Below are 20,656 nucleotides of genomic sequence, written 5' to 3' on the forward strand. Positions count from 1 at the left end.
CCAGAATTCAAAGCGAGTCATGTACCACAGTGTTCATTGCAGCTCTATTTACAATAGCCAGGACATGGAAGCAACCTAAGTGTCCATCGACAGATGAATGGATAAAGAAGATGTGGCACATATACACAATGGAATATTACTCAGCCATAAAAAGAAGCAAAATTGAGTTATTTGTAGTGAGGTGGATGGACCTAGAGATTGTCATACAGAGTGAAGTCAGAAAGAGAAAAACAAATACGTTATGCTAACACATATATATGGAATCTAAAAAAAAAAAAATTGGTTCTGAAGAACCTAGGGGCAGGACAGGAATAAAGACACAGACATAGAGAATGGACTTGAGGACACGGGGAGGGGGAAGGATAAGCTGGGATGAAGTGAGAGAGTGGCATGGACATATATACACTACCAAACGTAAAATAGCTAGTGGGAAGCAGCCGCATAGCACAGGGAGATCAGCTCGGTGCTTTGTGACCACCTAGAGGGGTGGGATAGGGAGGGTGGGCGGAAGACGCGAGAGGGAGGGTATATGGGGATATATGTATATGTATAGCTGATTCACTTTGTTATAAAGCAGAAACTAACACACCATTGTAAAGCAGTTATACTCCAATAAAGATGTTTAAAAAAATAAAAACTAAAAATAAAAAAAGAATGCAGGGCAGGAAAAGAAAAGTTATCAAACAATATTACTGTGAAACACTTATGTTCTTACCTGTAACATTTTCATCTTACAACAGATTTTTTCTCTGAAAGATTGGGCCTAAAGCAAGATTCTCTGATTCTAACATATCTCCATTCATCCCATTTTTTATTTCTCAGAATACAAGAAATGTTTATAAGTTATTTTCTCTGTACTTGTATCAAAGCCAAACGTGAGGACATAGCTATCTCCTGCTTCTCAAAGGCAGCAGAGAAAATGAAAAGGGAAGCCTGCAGTCATCGTTGCTGAATCTCACCTGTTTTCTCTGCCCCGACCTCACTGTCTCCGTTAGCACTCCTCTGTCGGCATCCATACAGCTATGATATGGTTTAATGATGTCTTGTCTGTGCTTTCAAAGGCCATTGGTGCAGTTTTGCCCATCTCTTCTTTGGGGACTGAGAGTGGGCCTTCTGTTTCCTCGTAACTTGGACAATAACCAATACAGTACAGGCCAACTTGACAGACAGCCTGGCTCCCTGTGACCTGACCTGAGGGCCAGAAACACTGAGGAGACAGAACTGGGCAACTGGGGATTCGTGCACCCCATAAAGAGACATCTGTTGCTCCTACCCTCTAGTCAAGCTGGACGATCCAGTGTTTCCCAAACACAGCCTGTGCTTTCCCACGTCCACATTTAATTATGTTACTTTGCCTATGATGCCCTGCCCCTGCTTGTCAATATTTTATCATCTTTCAAAGATGTCTCCAGTGCCAGCTACCACCCTGAGATTTGTGCGTTTCTTGCAAAATTTTGTCAGCTGTCTCCCCTATGAATCTCTATGGCTCTTGATTCATTGCCCTCTTAGGTAACTTGACACATTCTTTCTTGTATACACTTGTTTACTTATTTCCCTATTGTTTGGGCCCTCTAGTAAGAGACATTAGCTGTATAACCTTGGACAACTTATTTAACCCCACTAACTTTTTTTTGGCTCATTAAATGAGGATTACAATAGTAAACCTATCTCATAAAATTGTTTTGAGGGTAAAATAAATTAACTTAAGTACAGAACTTAGACCAGTATCTAGTACATTGTAAATGTTATGTAAGTTATTATTTTTAATAATAATATCAATACTATTGTACCTATCATATGTATTATAAATATGTATGTGGATGACTGTGTTTTTTAAGAGAAATTTAACTTATCCTTCATTATGTTCCCATTGCCTAATCTAGTTTCTGATGTTCAGTAAGCTCTGAATTAATGTTTTTAAATAAGTAAATGAAAAAATAAAGCCCCATTGCCATTGTTGCAATTCTCTAGAGATTGAATTTTGCCTAAACTGAGATGACATTGCTTTAGTATGATGAATTTCTAAGCAATTCAATGTTTTAGTGAGGAACATATCTTTTTAAAACTTCAAAATGTCCTCAAACACAGGGTATAATATGTAATTTTTTATTCATTCACTTAGCTCAGCTGTTAATTTTTTGTTCATTCACCTAGCTCAACTGTTAATAACTGCAAATCTCAGATAAAGTAACTCAATCCTTAACTTACTGTTTTAACTACATGATCCATAACAATGTAAAGTGGTTCAAATATCTAAACAGAATGCTAATATGTAACGCTAGAAAGCTAGTTGACCTAGTGATTCAATAATTATATTTGTACGTGCTAACTCATTGTTGGTTTCTATAGATTTTTATCCTAAATAGTTTCAGTGGCACTTGCAAACAAAATGAGTAACATTAAATCCACTATCTATTTGCATATGAATTTCTTTTTAATTTTTAATGGACTTACTTTTTAGAGCAGTTTTAGGTTTACAACAAAACTGAGAGCAAGGTACAGAAATATTCCATATATCCCTGCTTCTACACATACATACTCTCCCCCATTATCAACATCACTCACCAAAATGGTACCTTTTTTTTAACCAAGGGTGAACCTAATTTGATACATCATAATCACCCAGAATCCATAGTGTACCTTAGTTTTCCTACACTCTTGGGGTTGTACATTCCATGGGTTTGGACAAAAGTATAATAACCTATATCCAAGATGAGAATATAATACCAAGTATTTTCATTGCCCTAAAAATCTCTGTGTTCTGATTATTCATCTCTCTCCCCACCCCACCCTTGGCAACCACTGATGTTTTTATTGTCTCCATAGTTTTGCTTTTTCCAGAATGTCATATAGTTGGAATCATACAGAATGTAACCCTTTCAGATTGGCTTCTTTCAATAATATGCACATAAGATTCCTCCATGTCTTTTCATGGCTTAATAGCTCATGTTTTTTTAGCACTGAATAATATTCTATTTTCTGGATGTACCACATTTTATTTACTCATGCACCTACTGAAGGACATCTTGGTTGCTTCCAAGTTTTGGCAATAATGAATAAAACTGCTATAAACAGCATGTGCAGGTTTTTGTGTGGACATAAGTTTTCAACTTCCTTGGGCAAATACCAATGAGTGACATTGCTGGATTGTATGGTAAGAGTATGTTTAGCTCTGTAAGAAGCTGCCAAACTGTCTTCCAAAGTGGCTGTACCATTTTACATTCCTATCAGCAAAGACAGAGTTCTTGTTTCTCCACATAACTGTCAGCATTTGGTGTTGCTAGTGTTCCAGATTTTGGCCATTCTAATAGGTGTGTAGTATTATCTCATTGTTGTTTTAATTTGCATTTCCTGGATAACATATAGAAAAGATGTGAACCATTTTCTCATGTGCCTGTTTCCCACCTGCATATCTTCTTTGGTGAGGTGTCTGTTAAAATCTTTGGCCCATTTTTTAATTGGATTATTTTCTTATTGAATTTTAAGAGTTCTTTGTATATTTTGGATAACAGACCTTTATCAGATGTATCTTTCGCAAATATTTTCTCCCAGTCTGTGGCTTGTCTTCTGTTTCTCTTGATTTTGTCTTTTGCAAAGCAGAAGTTTTTAATTTTAATGAAGTTCAGGTTATCAACTATTTTTTTCATGGATCATGCCTTTGGTGTTATATTTAAAAGGTATCACCATGCCCAAAATCATCTAAGTTTTTCCTGTTATCTTCTATGAGTTTTATAATTTTGCATTTTACTTTTAGGTCTGTGATCCATTTGGGGTTAACTTTTGTGAAGGGTATAAAGTCTGTGTCTAGACTCACGCTCTGCATGTGGATGCCCATTTGTTCCAGTACCGTTGGTTGAAGAGACTCTGTTTGCTCCATTGTATTGCCTTTGTTGCTTTGTCAAAGATGAGTTGACCATATGTATAGGGAAATTTATTTTTAATTTAAGGAGCTATTTTAAACTTTATATATTCTACTGTGAAACCATTCTTCAGGCAAATGTCATGGCCTGCTATTTGGAAATGAAAACTGTCTACATTTAGAACCAGAAAAATCTTTCTCAAAAGATACATAAAGCTGAAGATAAACTGCATTAGACAAATTTATCTAAACTTCATGTAAGGTTACACACTCATGGAGTTACTTCTAGTGAAAATGGATATTAGACACATCCTGATTTCCATTAGACTAGCTCTGATTTCCTTTAGACTATGAATTTGAAGATTAGGAATTATTTTCACAAGTGACTGAAATCTGCCAAGTAAATCAATGGAAGCTTAAAAATGCTAAGCTACTACCTCACAAGACAGTTTGCGATTCTCAGTGGCAGAATGAAGTGGGATGAGGCTCTTTTTACAGTAATTATAGAATATAATCAGCAGCACCCTTAGTGTTTTGGTTGGGGACCCCACAAAATAAAATTTATTTCAAGTTAAAAGCTTTCAGATTTCTGGGCTAAAGAAAATGACGTTTTTCTCCCAAAGTGAACTTACTGGTTTTATTGATTCTCTTCTATTTTGATTTTACATGCTGGTGTAGGGGAAATACGTTTCTTTAATATATAACAGTGTTGTTTTTCCTACCACAGAAGTTTTCCATTTTATTTTACCTTAAATGCATGGCAAATTTACTATCAACAGGTTTGTTCTACTTTAAACTTATCAAATCTATTCTACTACAGCTTTGGGTTGTTTTTGGTACATAAAAATATATTTTTGTCTAATTTTCCTTAAATAGATCTATATTTAGGTAAGATCTAAGTGTCCATCCTGCCAATGTACTCATCAAAATTAAGTGGAATGATAAAGGTCTTCTGATAAATAATTCAAATGGAATCTAGTAAATTGAGAGGGGTGAAAATGGCTTTTAATAAGCAAAATTATTTATTGAGGGTACATATGTGTCTCCCAGGTTTCTCTGATTATGAGATACTGCTCTGCTACTAGATAATATTGATAGTGTTGCTAGTTCAATTCCACAATTTAAGTGTAAAATTGTAAAATGGGGATACTTAAGAGTACTATGGTGTGTTGCCATATATCAAAAATAATATTAAATCCACATATATAAAATAAGTATTAACACTTTTATCTCTAGTGACTTTTCCCCATAAGAACAGCCTCTTCTGAATTGTAACCTGCCTTTTATTTGCCATCCCACCATGTCTTCATTAATTTATGATTCACCTTTTCTGACTGTTGATCTTTCATGTTTTAAATTCTCTGATCAATAGAATTGACTCTTCTAATTCTGTATTTTAAGCTAGAGATTATTCCAGCCATATAAATTCCTACTGGGGATAGACTTGCAACAGTATAAGCTTTAAGAATCTTTATATTTAACTTGTTCAAAAAACACTTATTTTGTGATAGTAATAATATAAACTAAAAGGGTCTTTTGTCTCATTTGTCAAATAACACTTATTATCTAGCAACTGAAGAGTATAATCTTTGTGGGAAATTGCTGGGTCTCTAAGTGGTGTTCTACGTTTGCTTCTGGCTTAGAGTTCAGAAACCACTTGCTTTTCTGTTTTTAGATAAATGACACGTGCAACAACTGTGATGATGGCAATGCTAACCTTTTATTACCCAGATTGGATTTTTCCATTTCGTTCTCTTTGACCCTCACTCAAGTTATCAAAGGCTCAGAAAAAAAGAAAAAAAAGGTGGCTCTTAGTCAACATAAATGTAAACCCAGCTACCTCTTCACTGACTCCTATCTGCCAACTTAGAAACAGGCAAATGTATCAATTATTTAGTTTTGCTCCAAATGAAAGCATTTTTTAAAATGTGATTTAATTGGAGTATTTAAAACACCATAAGGATTTATAATTTTAACATAGTGGTATTTTGTGTTTCCTCTACAGAATTTTACCTTTTTTTATCTTATGATTTTGAAACTAAAACCAATTTCAAGATTTTAGAAATGTCAGTAGCAAAGCTTTACACCAGTGTCTGGTATATGCTATTGTTCTTATTATAGGAATAGAAGATCAGAGTTAAGGTAATTAATGCAGCAGTCAGGTTCAGGGTTCACTAAAGCCAAGTTCTTCAATCAGTTCTTGACTACTCAACTTTGTACTGTGTATCTCATCCATGGCCAATTTCTCCTTCCCTACTCTTGGTACACCCAGGAAGAAACACCCTTCTGAATTAGCACCTGTCCTCCCTCACATCATTTTATGCTGAAAGAAGGCAAACTAGTTTTAACATTAGTCTAAAAAAGTCTTCATTGTAATATGAACATTGTAAAATCAAATAAAAGTCATTTGGGAATTAAACACCATAGAATCATTTGAGAGACCCCTCTCATCACCGACCCAGCTCTTAGGGTGTATTACATATCATAGTCTGTGGAAATGCTGCCCCAGGAGAATTTCAATCTACAGCTTACACAACCATACCCAGAAGCCTTGATTAGTCTCCATTAGCTTAATTGGTCTGCTATTGATCCATCATCACATCCATCTTGTGATTCCTCACACTTGAAAACAGAGATAATTTCTTAAATCATTATAAGCTACAAAGACCACTATTTAGAGATCTTTATTTTCATTCTTTACATTCCAGCTTGAACACAACTGACCTTTATTCAATATTAGAATTGAACATAAAGTTTGATGCAAACATAATTTAGTAATATGAAAAAATAGGGTAACACAAAAATTCATCCTGTACTAAAATAATGATCTTAATGAAGATGATACAGATACCAGTTGTTGAGTACTTTCTATCTGCCAAGTTCTATAATAAGTATTTGATATGTATTTTCTCATTTAATTTTCACAATAACCCTGAGAGGTAAGGTACTTTTATGCTTATTTTTACATCTAGAGAGACCAAGAGAGAAGACTATGCTTAAACTCATGTAAATAGTAAATACAAGAGTAACATTTGAATCCAGATCTGTGTGACAATACATCTGGACTCAAAATCTTAACCTATATAACCTACATGTATTTTTAGATGTACTGGTTAACAGCAATATCAATCATCATCATCACCATCATCTGGAGATATCTCCAACACACCATAATTGGAGTAAAATAAACAAACGTTGACTCCACTCTTTCTATCGAACTTCACATGTTCTCCCAAAAATTCACCTATTTCTTTAATTGGGCAGCTTTGCTCTTTTGCCTTCTGCATATGGCTTAATCAATCTTGCTTTTGCTTGCACCATTCTCTTTACCAGGAACATCCACATCTTTCTTCTTCCATCAATTCATTTATTGTTTATCCATCTATGAGCTCAACCAGCACACATTAGCTGCTTAGGACTAGATTCAAAATTTACCTCTCAAAGTCTACCCATCCTTCAAATTCTAGCTCAAGTTATTCCACCTAGAACAATTTCATTCCTTTCATCTCCTATTACACCCTTTAGTCAAACCAAATACTTCAGGGACTACAATTGTTTCAAGCATTTTACTTTTATTTTCCTTGCTAAATATCCTGGGAACATATTATATGTTACATATTTTGTATACCCCCGGAAACTTGCATAGCATTAGGCACATAGAAAACATTTAATAAATTTTGATTGACCAAGGTTAGCAATAGTTCTACATGCTTGAAAATGTTAGATGACGTGTCTAGACTACACAGTAGGAATTTGCCAGGGCTGAGCTGTTGCACATTTTCATAAAGTCAACTGTACCAGAAACTCATTCCTCTTCAAAAATGTTTCAGTTGAGCTCTGAATACCATTCTGAAATTGAGGAAGGTTAATTAAGAATGATTCTCTGCCTCTTACTTTTGACCTTCGATTTGTGTGATTACACCCTCCTAATTTGCTCTGACATTTTTCTCTCTCTGTTTTTCTTTCTTGTACCAAACTTCTTCTTTCTGCTGTCTCTTCTCCATCTAACTTCATTTCTAAATAGTGGACAAGAGTATATGGTTTTTTTTTTCAGAGTATTGTTCAGAAGCACCTAATACCCAATTAATCCATTTGACTTCATGGAAACTTGTTTTAAATCTTTTCAATTGAGAAAAGAATATTGTAAAATTTGATTAAATGTAATTTATAGTTTGACATTCAATTGCTTATATCTAATCACTTTTTTTGTTATAAAGTTAATTTGGACTTTGTACTTAGTTATTCCAAAATTCAATTCTATCAACCTGTTTGTTTTTGTTTTTCTTTTCTTTTTTTTTTTTTAACATCTTTATTGGAGTATAATTGCTTTACAATGGTGTGTTAGTTTCTGCTTTATAACAAAGTGAATCAGTTATATATATACATATATCCCCATATCTCTTCCCTCTTGCGTCTCCCTTCCTATCCCACCCCTCTAGGTGGTCACAAAGCACCGAGCTTATCTCCCTGTGCTATGCGGCTGCTTCCCACTAGCTATCTGTTTTACATTTCGTAGTGTATATATGTCCATGCCACTCTCTCACTTTGTCCCAGCTTACCCGTCCCCCTCCCCATATCCTCAAGTCCATTCTCTAGTAGGTCTGCGTCTTTATTCCCGTCTTGCCCCTAGGTTCTTCATGACCATTTTTTTTTTTCTTTCTCAGATTCCATATATATGTGTTAGCATATGGTATTTGTTTTTCTCTTTCTGACTTACTTCACTCTGTATGACAGACTCTAGGTCCATCCACCTCACGACAGATAACTCAATTTCGTTTCTTTCTATGGCTGAGTAATATTCCATTGTATATATGTGCCACATCTTCTTTATCCATTCATGTGTCAGTGGAAACGTAGGTTGCTTCCATGTCCTGGCTGTTGTAAATACAGCTGCAATGAACATTGTGGTACATGACTCTTTTTGAATTATGGTTTTCTCAGGGTATATGCCCAGTAGTGGGATCGCTGGGTCATATGAGAGTTCTATTTTTAGTTCTTTAAGGAACCTCCATACTGTTCTCCATAGTGGCTGTATCAATTTACATTCCCACCAACAGTGCAAGAGGGTTCCTTTTTATCCACACCCTCTCCAGCATTTATTGTTTGTAGATTTTTTGATGATAGCCATTCTGACCGGTGTGAGATGATATCTCATTGTAGTTTTGATTTGCATTTCTCTAATGATTAATGATGTTGAGCATTCTTTCATGTGTTTGTTGGCAATCTGTATGTCTTCTTTGGAGAAATGTCTATTTAGGTCTTCTGCCCATTTTTGGATTGGGTTGTTTGTTTTTTTGATATTGAGCTTCATGAACTGCTTGTAAATTTTGGAGACAAAAACCATATTATCATCTCAATAGATGCAAAGAAAGCTTTTGACAAAATTCAACACCCATTTGTGATTAAAAAAACCCTCCAGAAAGTAGGCATAGAGGGAACTTACCTCAATATAATAAAGGCCATATATGACAAACCCACAGCCAACATCAGCCTCAATGGTAAAAAACTGAAAGCATTTCCACTAAGATCAGGAACAAGACAAGGTTGCCCACTCTCACCACTATTATTCAACATAGTTTTGGAAGTTTTAGCCACAGCAATCAGAGAAGAAAAAGAAATTAAAGGAATCCAAATCAGAAAAGAAGAAGTGAAGCTGTCACTGTTTGCAGATGACATGATACTATACATAGAGAATCCTAAAGATGCTACCAGAAAACTACTAGAACTAACCAATGAATTTGGTAAAGTAGCAGGATACAAAATTAATGCACAGAAATCTCTGGCATTCCTATACACTAATGATGAAAAATCTGAAAATGAAATTAAGAAAACACTCCCATTTACCACTGCAACAAAAAGAATAAAATATCTAGGAATAAACCTACCTAAGGAGACAAAAGACCTGTATGCAGAAAATTATAAGACATTGACGAAAGAAATTAAAGATGATACAAATAGATGGAGAGATATACCATGTTCTTGGATTGGAAGAATCAACATTGTGAAAATGACTCTACTACCCAAAGCAATCTACAGATTCAATGCAATCCCTATCAAACTACCACTGGCATTTTTCAGAACTAGAACAAAAAATCTCACAATTTGTATGGAAACACAAAAGACCCCAAATAGCCAAAGCAATCTTGAGAAAGAAAAACGGAGCTAGAGGATTGAGGCTCCCTGACTTCAGACTATACTACAAAGCTACAGTAATCAAAACAGTATGGTACTGGCACAAGAACAGAAATATAGATCAATGGAACAGGACAGAAAGCCCAGAAATAAGCCCACGCATCTATGGTCACCTCATCTATGACAAAGGAGGCAAGAATATACAATGGAGAAAAGACAGTGTGTTCAATAAGTGGTGCTGGGACACTGGACAGCTCCAAGTAAAAGAATGAAATTAGAACACTCCCTAACACCATACACAGAAATAAACTCAAAATGGATTAAAGACCTAAATGTAAGGCCGGACACTATAAAACTCTTGGAGGAAAATATAGGCAGCACACTCCATAACATAAATCACAGCAAGATCTTTTTTGATCCACCTCCTAGAGAAATGGAAATAAAAACAAAAACAAATGGGACCTAATGAAACTTAAAAGCTTTTGCACAACAAAGGAAACCATAAACAAGACGAAAAGACAACCCTCAGAATGGGGGAGAATATTTGCAAATGAAGCAACTGACAAAGTATCAACCTGTTTTCATAGTTAAAAGTCTTGTTGATCAAGTTAATAGTTTATTTGGACATCATACAATTAACTACTTCTGTTTTCTCAAGTTGGTAAACTTCTTAACTTCATAAAGATGTTGGAAGACTCACCATTTAATAGCCATGTGCCCAGATATACTTTCAAGTGTTACATGAAGCAATGCAAGGGATATTCAAGATGTTGATATTATATCTTGACCCCAAAGTCTCATCTTAAATTGCATAGAAAAGGTGTTTTTAATGAGTGTACTCATCTTTAAATGGCAAGAGTTTTTTGGGGGAGTGTCCTGAAAAAGAGCACTGTAGGCAGTCGATCTGGCTACCAGATATCACTAGGTTGAACAAAAACTTACATGGTCATATTTGAACCCTTTCCTCCATCCTATGTTATTGAAGCTGTAAAAAAAAGAAAAAAATAGCATCGATATTTATTAAATCTGCTTTCTCCATTAAATATTTTCTTTCACTGGTTTTCATTACCCTTCACTTTGACTATTAAAATACTCCCCTTTCCCTCATACCCACTGTTCCAGAATTATTTTTCTTTTTTAATCTATTTCATTTTTAATTGTTATTGGAGCATAGTTGATTTACAATGTTGTGTTAGTTTCAGGTGTACAGCAAAGTGAACCAGTTATACGCATACATATATCCACTCTTTTTTTTTTAGACTCTTTTCCCATATAGGCCATTACAGTGTATTGAGTAGAGTTCCGTGTGCTATACAGCAGGTTCTTACTAGTTATCTATTTTATATATAGTAGTGTATATATGTCAATCCCAGTCTCCCAATATATCCCTCCCCTTCTTATCCCCTGGTAACCATAAGTTTGTTTTCTACATCTGTGACTCTACTTCTGTTTTGTAAATAAGTTCATTTGTACTCTTTTTATTAGATTCCACGTATAAGTCATGTCATATGATATTTATCTCTCTGTGTCTGACTTACTTCACTCAGTATGACAATCTGCTCTAGGTCCATCCATGTTGCCACAAATGGCATTATTTCATTCTTTTTTATGGCTGAGTAATATTCTATTGTATATATGTACCACATCTTCTTTATCCATTCCTCCATTGATGGACATTTAGGTTGCTTCCATGTCCTGGCTATTGTAAATAGTGCTGCAATGAATATTGGGGTGCATGTATCCCATTAAAATATAGTTTTCTCAGGGTATATGCCAAGGAATGGGATTACTGGGTCGTCTGGTAGTTCTATTTTTAGTTTTTTAAGGAACGTCCATACTGTTCTCCATAGTGGTTGTACCAATTTACATTCCCACCAACAGTGCAGGAAGGTTCCCTTTTCTCCACACCCTCTCCAGCATTTATTGTTTGTAGATTTTTTGATGATGGCCATTCTGACTGGTGTGAGGTGATACTTCACTGTAGTTTTGATTTGAATTTCTCTAATAATTTGTGAAGTTGAGCATATTTTCATGGGCTTTTTGGCCATCTGTATGTCTTCTTTGGAGAAGAATCTATTTAGATCTTCTGCCCATTTTTGATTGGGTTATTTGTTTTTTGATATTGAACTGCATGAGCTGTTTTTGTATTTTGGAGATTAATCCCTTGTTGGTTGCTTTGTTTGCAAATATTTTCTCCCATTCTGAGGGTTGTCTTTTCATTTTGTTTATGGTTTCCTTTACTGTGCAAAAGCTTTTAAATTTAATTAGATCCCATTTGTTTATTTTTGTTTTTATTTCCATTACTCTGGGAGGTGGATCAAAAAAGATATTGCTGCGAATTATGTCAAAGAGTGTCCTGCCTATGTTTCCTCCAAGAGTTTTATAGTGTCCAGCCTTACATTTAGGTCTTTAATCCATTTTGAGTTTATTTTTGTGTATGGTGTTAGAGAGTGTTCTAATTTCATTCTCTTACATGGAGCTGTCCATTTTTCCCAGCACCACTTATTGAACACACTGTCTTTTCTCCATTGTATATTCTTGCCTCCTTTGTCATAGATGAGGTGACCATAGATGCGTGGGCTTATTTCTGGGCTTTCTGTCCTGTTCCATTGATCTATATTTCTGTTCTTGTGCCAGTACCATACTGTTTTGATTACTGTAGCTTTGTAGTATAGTCTGAAGTCAGGGAGCCTGATTCCTTCAGCTCTGTTTTTCTTTCTCAAGATTGCTTTGGCTATTCAGGGTCTTTTGTGCTTCCATACAAATTGTAAAATGTTTTGTTCTAATTCTGTGAAAAATGCCATTGGTAATTTGATAGGGATTGCATTGAATCTGTAGATTGCTTTGGGTACTATAGTCATTTTCACAATGTTGATTCTTCCAATCCAAGAACATGGTATATCTCTCCATCTGTTTGTGTCATCTTTGATTTCTTTCATCAGTATCTTATAGTTTTCTGAGTACAGGTCTTTTTTCTCCTTAGGTAGGTTTATTACTAGGTATTTTATTCTTTTTGTTGCAGTGGTGAATGGGATTGTTTCCTTAATTTCTCTTTCAGATTTTTCATCATTAGTGTATAGGAATGCAAGAGATTTATGTGCATTAATTTTGTATCCTGCAACTTTATCAGATTCACTCATTAGCTCTAGTAGTTTTCTGGTGGCATCTTTAGGATTCTCTATGTATAGTATCATGTCATCTGCAAACAGTGACAGTTTTACTTCTTCTTTTCCAATTTGGATTCCTTTTATTTCTTTTTCTTCTCTGATTGTCATGGCTAGGAGTTCCTAAACTATGTTGAAAAATAGTGGTGAGAGTGGACATCCTTGTCTTTTTCCTGATCTTAGAGGAAATGCTTTCAGTTTTTCACCATTGAGAATGATGTTTACTGTGGGTTTGTCACATATGGCCTTTATTATGTTGAGGTATGTTCCCTCTATGCCCACTATCTCGAGAGTTTTTATCATAAATTGGTGTTGAATTTTGTCAAAAGCTTTTTCTGCATTTATTGAGATGATCATATGGTTTTTCTTCTTCAATTTGTTAATATGGTGTATCACATTGATTGATTTGCATATATTGAAGAATCCTTGCATCCCTGGGATAAATCCCACTTGTTCATGGTGTATGATCCTTTTAATGTGTTGTTGGATTCTGTTTGCTAGTATTTTGTTGAGGATTTTTGTGTCTATGTTCATCAGTGATCTTGGTCTGTAATTTTCTTTTTTTGTGATACCTCTGTCTGGTTTTGGTTTCAGGGTGATGGCAGCCTCATAGAGTGAGCTTGGGAGTGTTTCTTCCTGTGCAATTTTTTTAAGAGTCTGAGAAGAATAGGTGTTAGCTCTTCTCTAAATGTTTGATAGAATTTGCCTGTGAAGCCGTCTGGCCCTGGGCTTTTGTTTGTTGGAAGATTTTTAATCACAGTTTCAATTTCAGTGCTTGTAACTGGTCTGTTCATATTTTCTATTTCTTCCTGGTTCAGTCTTAGAAGGTTGTGCTTTTCTAAGAATTTGTCCATTTCTTCCAGGTTGTCCATTTTATTGGCATATAGTTGCTTGTAGTAATCTCTCATGATCCTTTGTATTTCTGCAGTGTCAGTTGTAACCTCTCCTTTTTCATTTCTAATTTTATTGATTTGAGTCTTCTCCCTCTTTTTCTTGATGAGTCTAGCTCAAGGTTTATCAATTTTGTTTATCTTCTCAAAGAACCAGCTTTTAGTTTTATTGATCTTTGCTACTGTTTTCTTCGTTTCTATTTCTTTTAGTTATGCTCTGATCTTTTTGATTTCTTTCCTTCTACTGTCTGGGTTTTGTTTGTTCTTCTTTCTCTAGGTGCTTTAAGTATAAGTTTAGGTTGTTTATTGAGATTTTTCTTGTTTCTTGAGGTACGATTGTATTGCTATAAACTTCCCTTTTAGAACTGCCTTTGTTGCATCCCATAGGTTTTAGGTCATCGTGTTTTCGTTGTCATTTGTTTCTAGGTATTTTTTATTTCCTCTTTGATTTCTTCAGTGATCCATTGGTTATTTAGTAACATATTGTTTAGCCTCCATGAGTTTGTGTTTTTTATAGTTTTTTCCTGTAATTGATTTCTTTTTTCTAATATTTATATATTTTCTTTATTTATTTTTTGGCTGCATTGGGTCCTAGTTGTGGCATGCAGGATCTTCGCTGAGGCATGTGAGATCTTTCGTTGCAGCGTGCAGTCTTTTTGTAGCGGCGCTCAGGCTTCTCTTTAGTTGTGGCACACATGGGCTTTTCTCTAGTTGTGGCACGCAGGCTCCAGGGCGCATGGGTTCTGTAGTTGTGGCGCATGGGCTTCAGAGCACGTGGGCTCTGTAGTGGCGGCATGTGGGCTCTCTCATTGAGGTGCGCGAGCTCAGTAGTTGTGGCGGGCGGGCTTAGTGGCCCTGTGGCATGTGAGATCTTAGCTCCCTGACCAGGGGTCGAACCTGCATTCCCACACTGGAAGGTGGATTCTCTACCACTGGACCACCAGGGAAGTCCCTCCTGTAATTGATTTCTAATCTCATAACGTTGTGGTCAGAAAAGATGCTTGATGCTACATTTTAAAACTAACTTGCTTGGAGAACTATCTAAATTATTACATTTTAATTGTGGCACATGCTTTTAGCATTATATCAGTGTATGAACAAGAAAATAAACTAGACATCCACAGATTCCTTTCAGATTTTGGATTCCATAATTTTAAATGAAGATAACTGTTTTTTTACTTTTACAACTACAACCTTAACAGAGAAATGGATTTTAATTTTATCATTCACATTTTAGTGAAAGATGGCTGAATTTAAACCAAGCATATGGCCCAATAAAGGTTTTAGTACCTCACAAGTGCAACCACAACTGTGATGAATTAAAAACAAACATTATCAAAATAGGACTAGAGTGTAGTTAAAAGGGTCAGGTGCCCAAGCTTGAAGTTCACAACTCTAGTTAGAGCTGATGGGCAGAGACTAAGACCAGAAGCTGTCAGCACCAGGACTGGAGCCCTATGTGTCACCACTCAGGGAGATTGGCTTGAGGGTGGCCTCAGGTTGAGAGAAGAGCTGGGTGAACACACTGAATGAGTCGAGGTCAGAACAAGAGATGTGCCAGCTACAGAAGCCAACCCTCAAGAATCTTTTTGAAAGCTAAATTTTTTCAGATTTGTTTTCCTAAGTTTGAGGAAATAGGTTTCAATATTCCTGCTGTTTTTTTCTCCCTTTTTACTAACTTTCAGATGAAACCATCACCTGTCCCCTTGGCACCTCTTCTTTTCACTGCACCAGATTGTTTTGTTGGTTACAATTAAAAAATTGAATTTCTCATTGTGTAGAATGAGACTTCTAACCTTTGTACACCTGGTCAAATTATCTTTTCATCACTTAATTTTTTATATTAAGATTCTGTCTTAAAAAATAGAGCAGGGCTTCCCTGGTGGCGCAGTGGTTGAGAGTCTGCCTGCCAATGCAGAGGACACGGGTTCGCGCCCTGGTCCGGGAAGATCCCACATGCCGAGGAGCAACTGGGCCCGTGTGCCACAATTACTGAGCCTGTGCGTCTGGAGCCTGTGCTCTGCAACAAGAGAGGCTGCGATAGTGAGAGGCCCGCGCACCGCGATGAAGAGTGGCCCCCGCTTGCCACAACTAGAGAAAGCCCTCACACAGAAACGAAGACCCAACACAGCCATAAATAAATAAATAAAAAATAGAGCATATATCCTCGGGTTATTCTAACAAAATTTTGGTCATGCTAAGGAAAATGTCCACTTTTTCCCCATCTGAGTTTAACTGCTCCACAACTATTTGGTTCTTACTCATTCCTCTTTCAATCACAGACAGAGTTCCTATTTCGTTTTTACATTCAGGATTCCATTTCCCATAATAGAAACAGATACTTTCATGAGGAATTATATAAGTCTGCTTCTAGGCCATATTCCTAGATGGCCTAAGGAAAAACAAATTCTCTTAAAAGATGTCATGAAATCTAAGATATACTTTTACAATATGACCTTGAAAAATTTTTTGAGACTTGTGTGTTTGCTGTCATGCACAGCTTTTGTATAACTTTGTTCATTCTTAACATTTAGTAAGAAAAATCTTTACTATTTCAATTGGAATATTATTGCAGATTCTGAAGCCTAGTGCATTCATTTTGGGTAATGAATAAAATATTACAAGGTCAATTTGTTACTCTTCAGAGACATATATATATGTCTCTGAACAGACTGTCATGTGCTTTAAAGCAGGTAAAATCATTTATAATCAACACTGTGGAAAGTTGGACAAAAGTTGGGCTAATTACAATATCTTCAGAAGCTCATAAAAACATTTAGAAACCAACTTCCATGTGAAGATTGTTTTTATTCACTCCCTTAAAATCAGAATATTATGATTAATTTGTACTGTACTAGATGCCAAAGCCATGTGGAGCTTTATATACCTCAGTCAACAAGCAGTTCTTTTATCTTTGATAAGGAATGATTTAAATTTTATCAAACATTGTGTGCTACAAGGACTATCTACGGCCTAGAATATTACTCTGAGCATGTTCAGCTAATAGATTTTATTGTTTAAGCTGGATTTTTTTCATTTAGAGAAGTAGCAATCATGGCAAGTGTCAAGATAATTTTTTAATCCAATCTCCTCACCCAAAAAGCAAATGAATAAAACTTTTCCCTGATTATCTGGTTATTTCTTAATTTTACATTTCACCTGTAAGGACTGAGTTTATGGTCATGAAATAAATAAAATATTGTATTCTAATCATTTTATGATTTATTTCCCCTCCCAATAAAAATGGGATATTTTTGGAGAGTGCGAATTGTGTATCTTTTAAACTTTTAACTACTTACCTTAATTACTAATAGAGTATTTAGCACATAGTAGGCCTGCATAAATATTTGATAAATTAATGAATAAAGTCAGACTCTAGCCGCAGATAAAGAAACTTATTAAAGAATTAAATATTTCTTCCTCTGATTCTTATCATCTCTATTAGCTTGTAAATTATAGAGATGTTTTTAATAATAAAATCATACTGCCACACTTCGATCAGAAAGTATATATTCCAGTTCTTTTTCTGTCACAGCAGAACGTCCAAAGGCACACAGTTCAGAAGAATTAAGTTAAATAATTATTGGCTCATTATTGATGATTCCCGCATCAAATCAGTGTGGTCACCGTGTTTGCTTAAGTGTGAATGACGAAAGGAAAATCTAACATATGCAGATTACATTTATTGAGCACTCACTATGTGGTAGATGTAATAATGTGTTTTGCTTACATTTTCTAATTTAACCTTCCCAGCAAATTGATAGTATAGATATTACTATCCATATTTTGCAGGATAGAATATTGAAATTTAGAGTAAAGTGCCCAATGTCACGCAGCTAATAAATAATAAAACTATGATTTGTTCTTAGACTGACTTCAAAATCCATTCTCTGTCCACTGTACCACACAACAAAGTATTAAAGTGATTAGATGTCAGAGTGCCATCATACTTTTAAGCCATCATTGATTTCACCAGTTATTAATATATCATTAGATATAACACATTTTTCCAAAATAAATGTGATTGTAAGTGTAAGGAATTCTAGTAAGACACAATTGTTTTTTAGTGTAAATATGTCGAAAGATCCTTTCATTCATGAGAAAACAATTACTTTCTATATAGCCTGATTATACAAAATATCAGTTTTACATAATATTTATGAAAGTGCCCAAATCAAATTTGGCTATTTTTTAAATTTGGAAGCCATTTCCTTCAAGACATTTTTAGGCTTGTGTGTTTGTTTGCACAAATGTCATAAAGCTTAAGTTATAACATAAAAATGATTCCATTATGTTTCAACCTCAGTATGTGACACACACACACCCCTACATACTTGCCCACAGACTCTTTATTAAGAGACTGATTTTGAACTCATAGTGTCTAGGCTTGTGAATAGTATAGAGGAAATTTTCACATAATTCCTGAAATCTTTGTAAAGCATTCCTGTTATTCAACTAGTAAAAACTTCCTTGATGTGATTTTAAGAGTATTATGGATTTTTTTTAATGTATTCTTGATCTACCTTGTGAAATATAGAGGTCAGGCTAACTGAAAATAAAAAATGACCATATCAACAATGCTTTTAATACCAAAGCATACAAATACCAAGCATACAAATACCAACCATCAATATCAAGCATACAAATATCAACCAAATATCAATCAATCTCCCTAGTAAAGTTACATGATTTTTTACATTAGCATTTAATTGAGTCCACAAAGGGGAAAATATAATTTAAATAGAAAATAATATGAAAAAGAATATATATATTCTGTTATATAGATTATATATATATTCTTTGATTTCCACTGGAATCTTGAAAATAAAAATCTCTTTAATATTTTTATAGTGAGCCTGATGCAGAAGCTCATTTTCTTTTTTTCAATTGAAGTATAGTTGATTTACAATGTCGTGTTAGTTCCTGGTGTACAGAAAAGTAATTTAAAGGGACATTCCAAACGTAGAGCCAATGGACTAATCATTTCAATTTTATTAAGAACAAAAGCATAAATCATTTGAATAATCACTTGGAGTTCATGGTAACGAAATGTGACCTATGTTAATGCAACCAAGCTCCGTCTCTTTCTCTGCATGCTTTTGTACAAATAGAGCTGTCACTGGAGTTACTTAGCTTTCTCAACAAACACCAATATGTTCCACTACTTTAGACCCCATGCCTCCTTCAGAGATTATAAGCAAACACTAGCAATTCCAGAGGAAAAAAAGCAGGTTTCTATGCTTTCTCAGTAATTCTCCCTTCTAAGTGTAGTGGAACTGATTTCAGAAAGACAAACATAAATTCCCTTACTCAGTTTCCTTTTTCTTTTTAAAGATGGAAAATAAACCACTTTAAAATTTCACTGTCTTATACTGTGTTATAATCCTTGATGTAATTAAGAATATCTTTTGAACTGGTAAAAGATACCAGAAATGTTCAAAGGAAGCAAAGCTCATGTTTTTTAAAAGAAATAGTTGCCTTCATTTTTATTCAGGAGTTATTTATTGTAAAAATTTCATAATTATTGCTGTGAATCTTAAAGTAATTTCAAAAAAGTTCCATTTAAAAAGCTCTTTATTGTAAATGTTATATTGTTCCAGTTACACTTTTAATACCGTGTCATTGAAAAAATTATAGCTGGCCCAAATATAATAGCTAAGATATGTAAGGTATTAGCTGTCAATTTGGTATGTGTGAAAACGCAGATTTATTAAGATTAATACATATTATTGAAAATTACATTCCTTTTTGTCCTCAGATCCAAGAAGTTAGCAGAAATAATGAGGAAGAAAGTGACTATGAAGAGGATATTACCTCATTTTCTACATGTTCTCCTAGTAAGTGTTCCAATATGTTATGTACATAAGCAACATTTGTATTAAGGTATGCGTGACTGATAAAGTAAAACTGAAGAGAGCATAGAAAAGCATGGAGAGCATGGAAAGACATTTAATTAACTGAATGACTTTTAGTGTATCATCTGGTAGAGATATTACTACATTATCTTACTAATTTAAATATTTCTAATAAGTTCAGTGTTTAATCATCAAACCAGCAGTTTTTCCCACCCAAAGAGAATACACAAGTCAGGTTGATATAAATATTCTATTTGACAACTATATTTTTTCAGTTTTTTTTTAAACAAAGTCACATGCTTTTCAGACCTTGGTTTTCTCAGCTAGGAAATGAGAAGTTTGTATTAGGACTCTCTACGCTCCCTGCTGGCTGTAATAGAATGTAATTCTATATTCTAGAAAACTAATTGAGAGCCTTCCTCCATGTACATAACGCTGCCTATCATGCCTGTTTCCACTGGTATACAGCAGCTTGCTCACCATCTTCACCAGCAAGTCTGACAGGCATCTCCCACCCAACATTTCCAAATCTGAAAACCCTAATTCCCACCACTCCCAAATCTGCTCTACCCGCTGACTTCCCCATCTCAGTAAATGAAGACTCCTTCCTTGTTCAATTCAGTCCAAAAACTTCAGTCACCCTTTTGTACTTTCTGTCCTACCCCATATCCAATTTGTCAGATAATACTGTGGACTGTGCCTTCACAAAACAGCCAGACTTTCCTCACCCTTTCATTGTTACTTATCCTCGTCCGT

At 35.0% G+C, this 20,656-nt stretch overlaps 1 protein-coding gene across 9 annotated transcripts in view; it reads left to right on the forward strand.

Moving 5' to 3' along the window:
- The window catches only part of BANK1 (B cell scaffold protein with ankyrin repeats 1), a 498,899-nt gene that overhangs the window by 422,869 nt on the left and 55,374 nt on the right, over positions 1-20,656 (forward strand). For all 9 annotated transcript variants that reach the window (XR_014263843.1, XM_082462342.1, XM_082462343.1 and 6 more), the window contains exon 8: positions 19,804-19,882. Coding sequence is in view for 8 of the 9 variants with exons in the window: in XM_082462342.1 (XP_082318468.1) it covers positions 19,804-19,882 (79 nt within the window). In the remaining variant the exon portion in view is untranslated. The remainder of the gene's footprint in view (positions 1-19,803; positions 19,883-20,656) is intronic.

Source organism: Balaenoptera physalus (genome assembly GCF_965194825.1).
Source record: "Balaenoptera physalus genome assembly, chromosome: 5".
In the NCBI taxonomy this organism is placed as follows: Eukaryota; Metazoa; Chordata; class Mammalia; order Artiodactyla; family Balaenopteridae; genus Balaenoptera; species Balaenoptera physalus.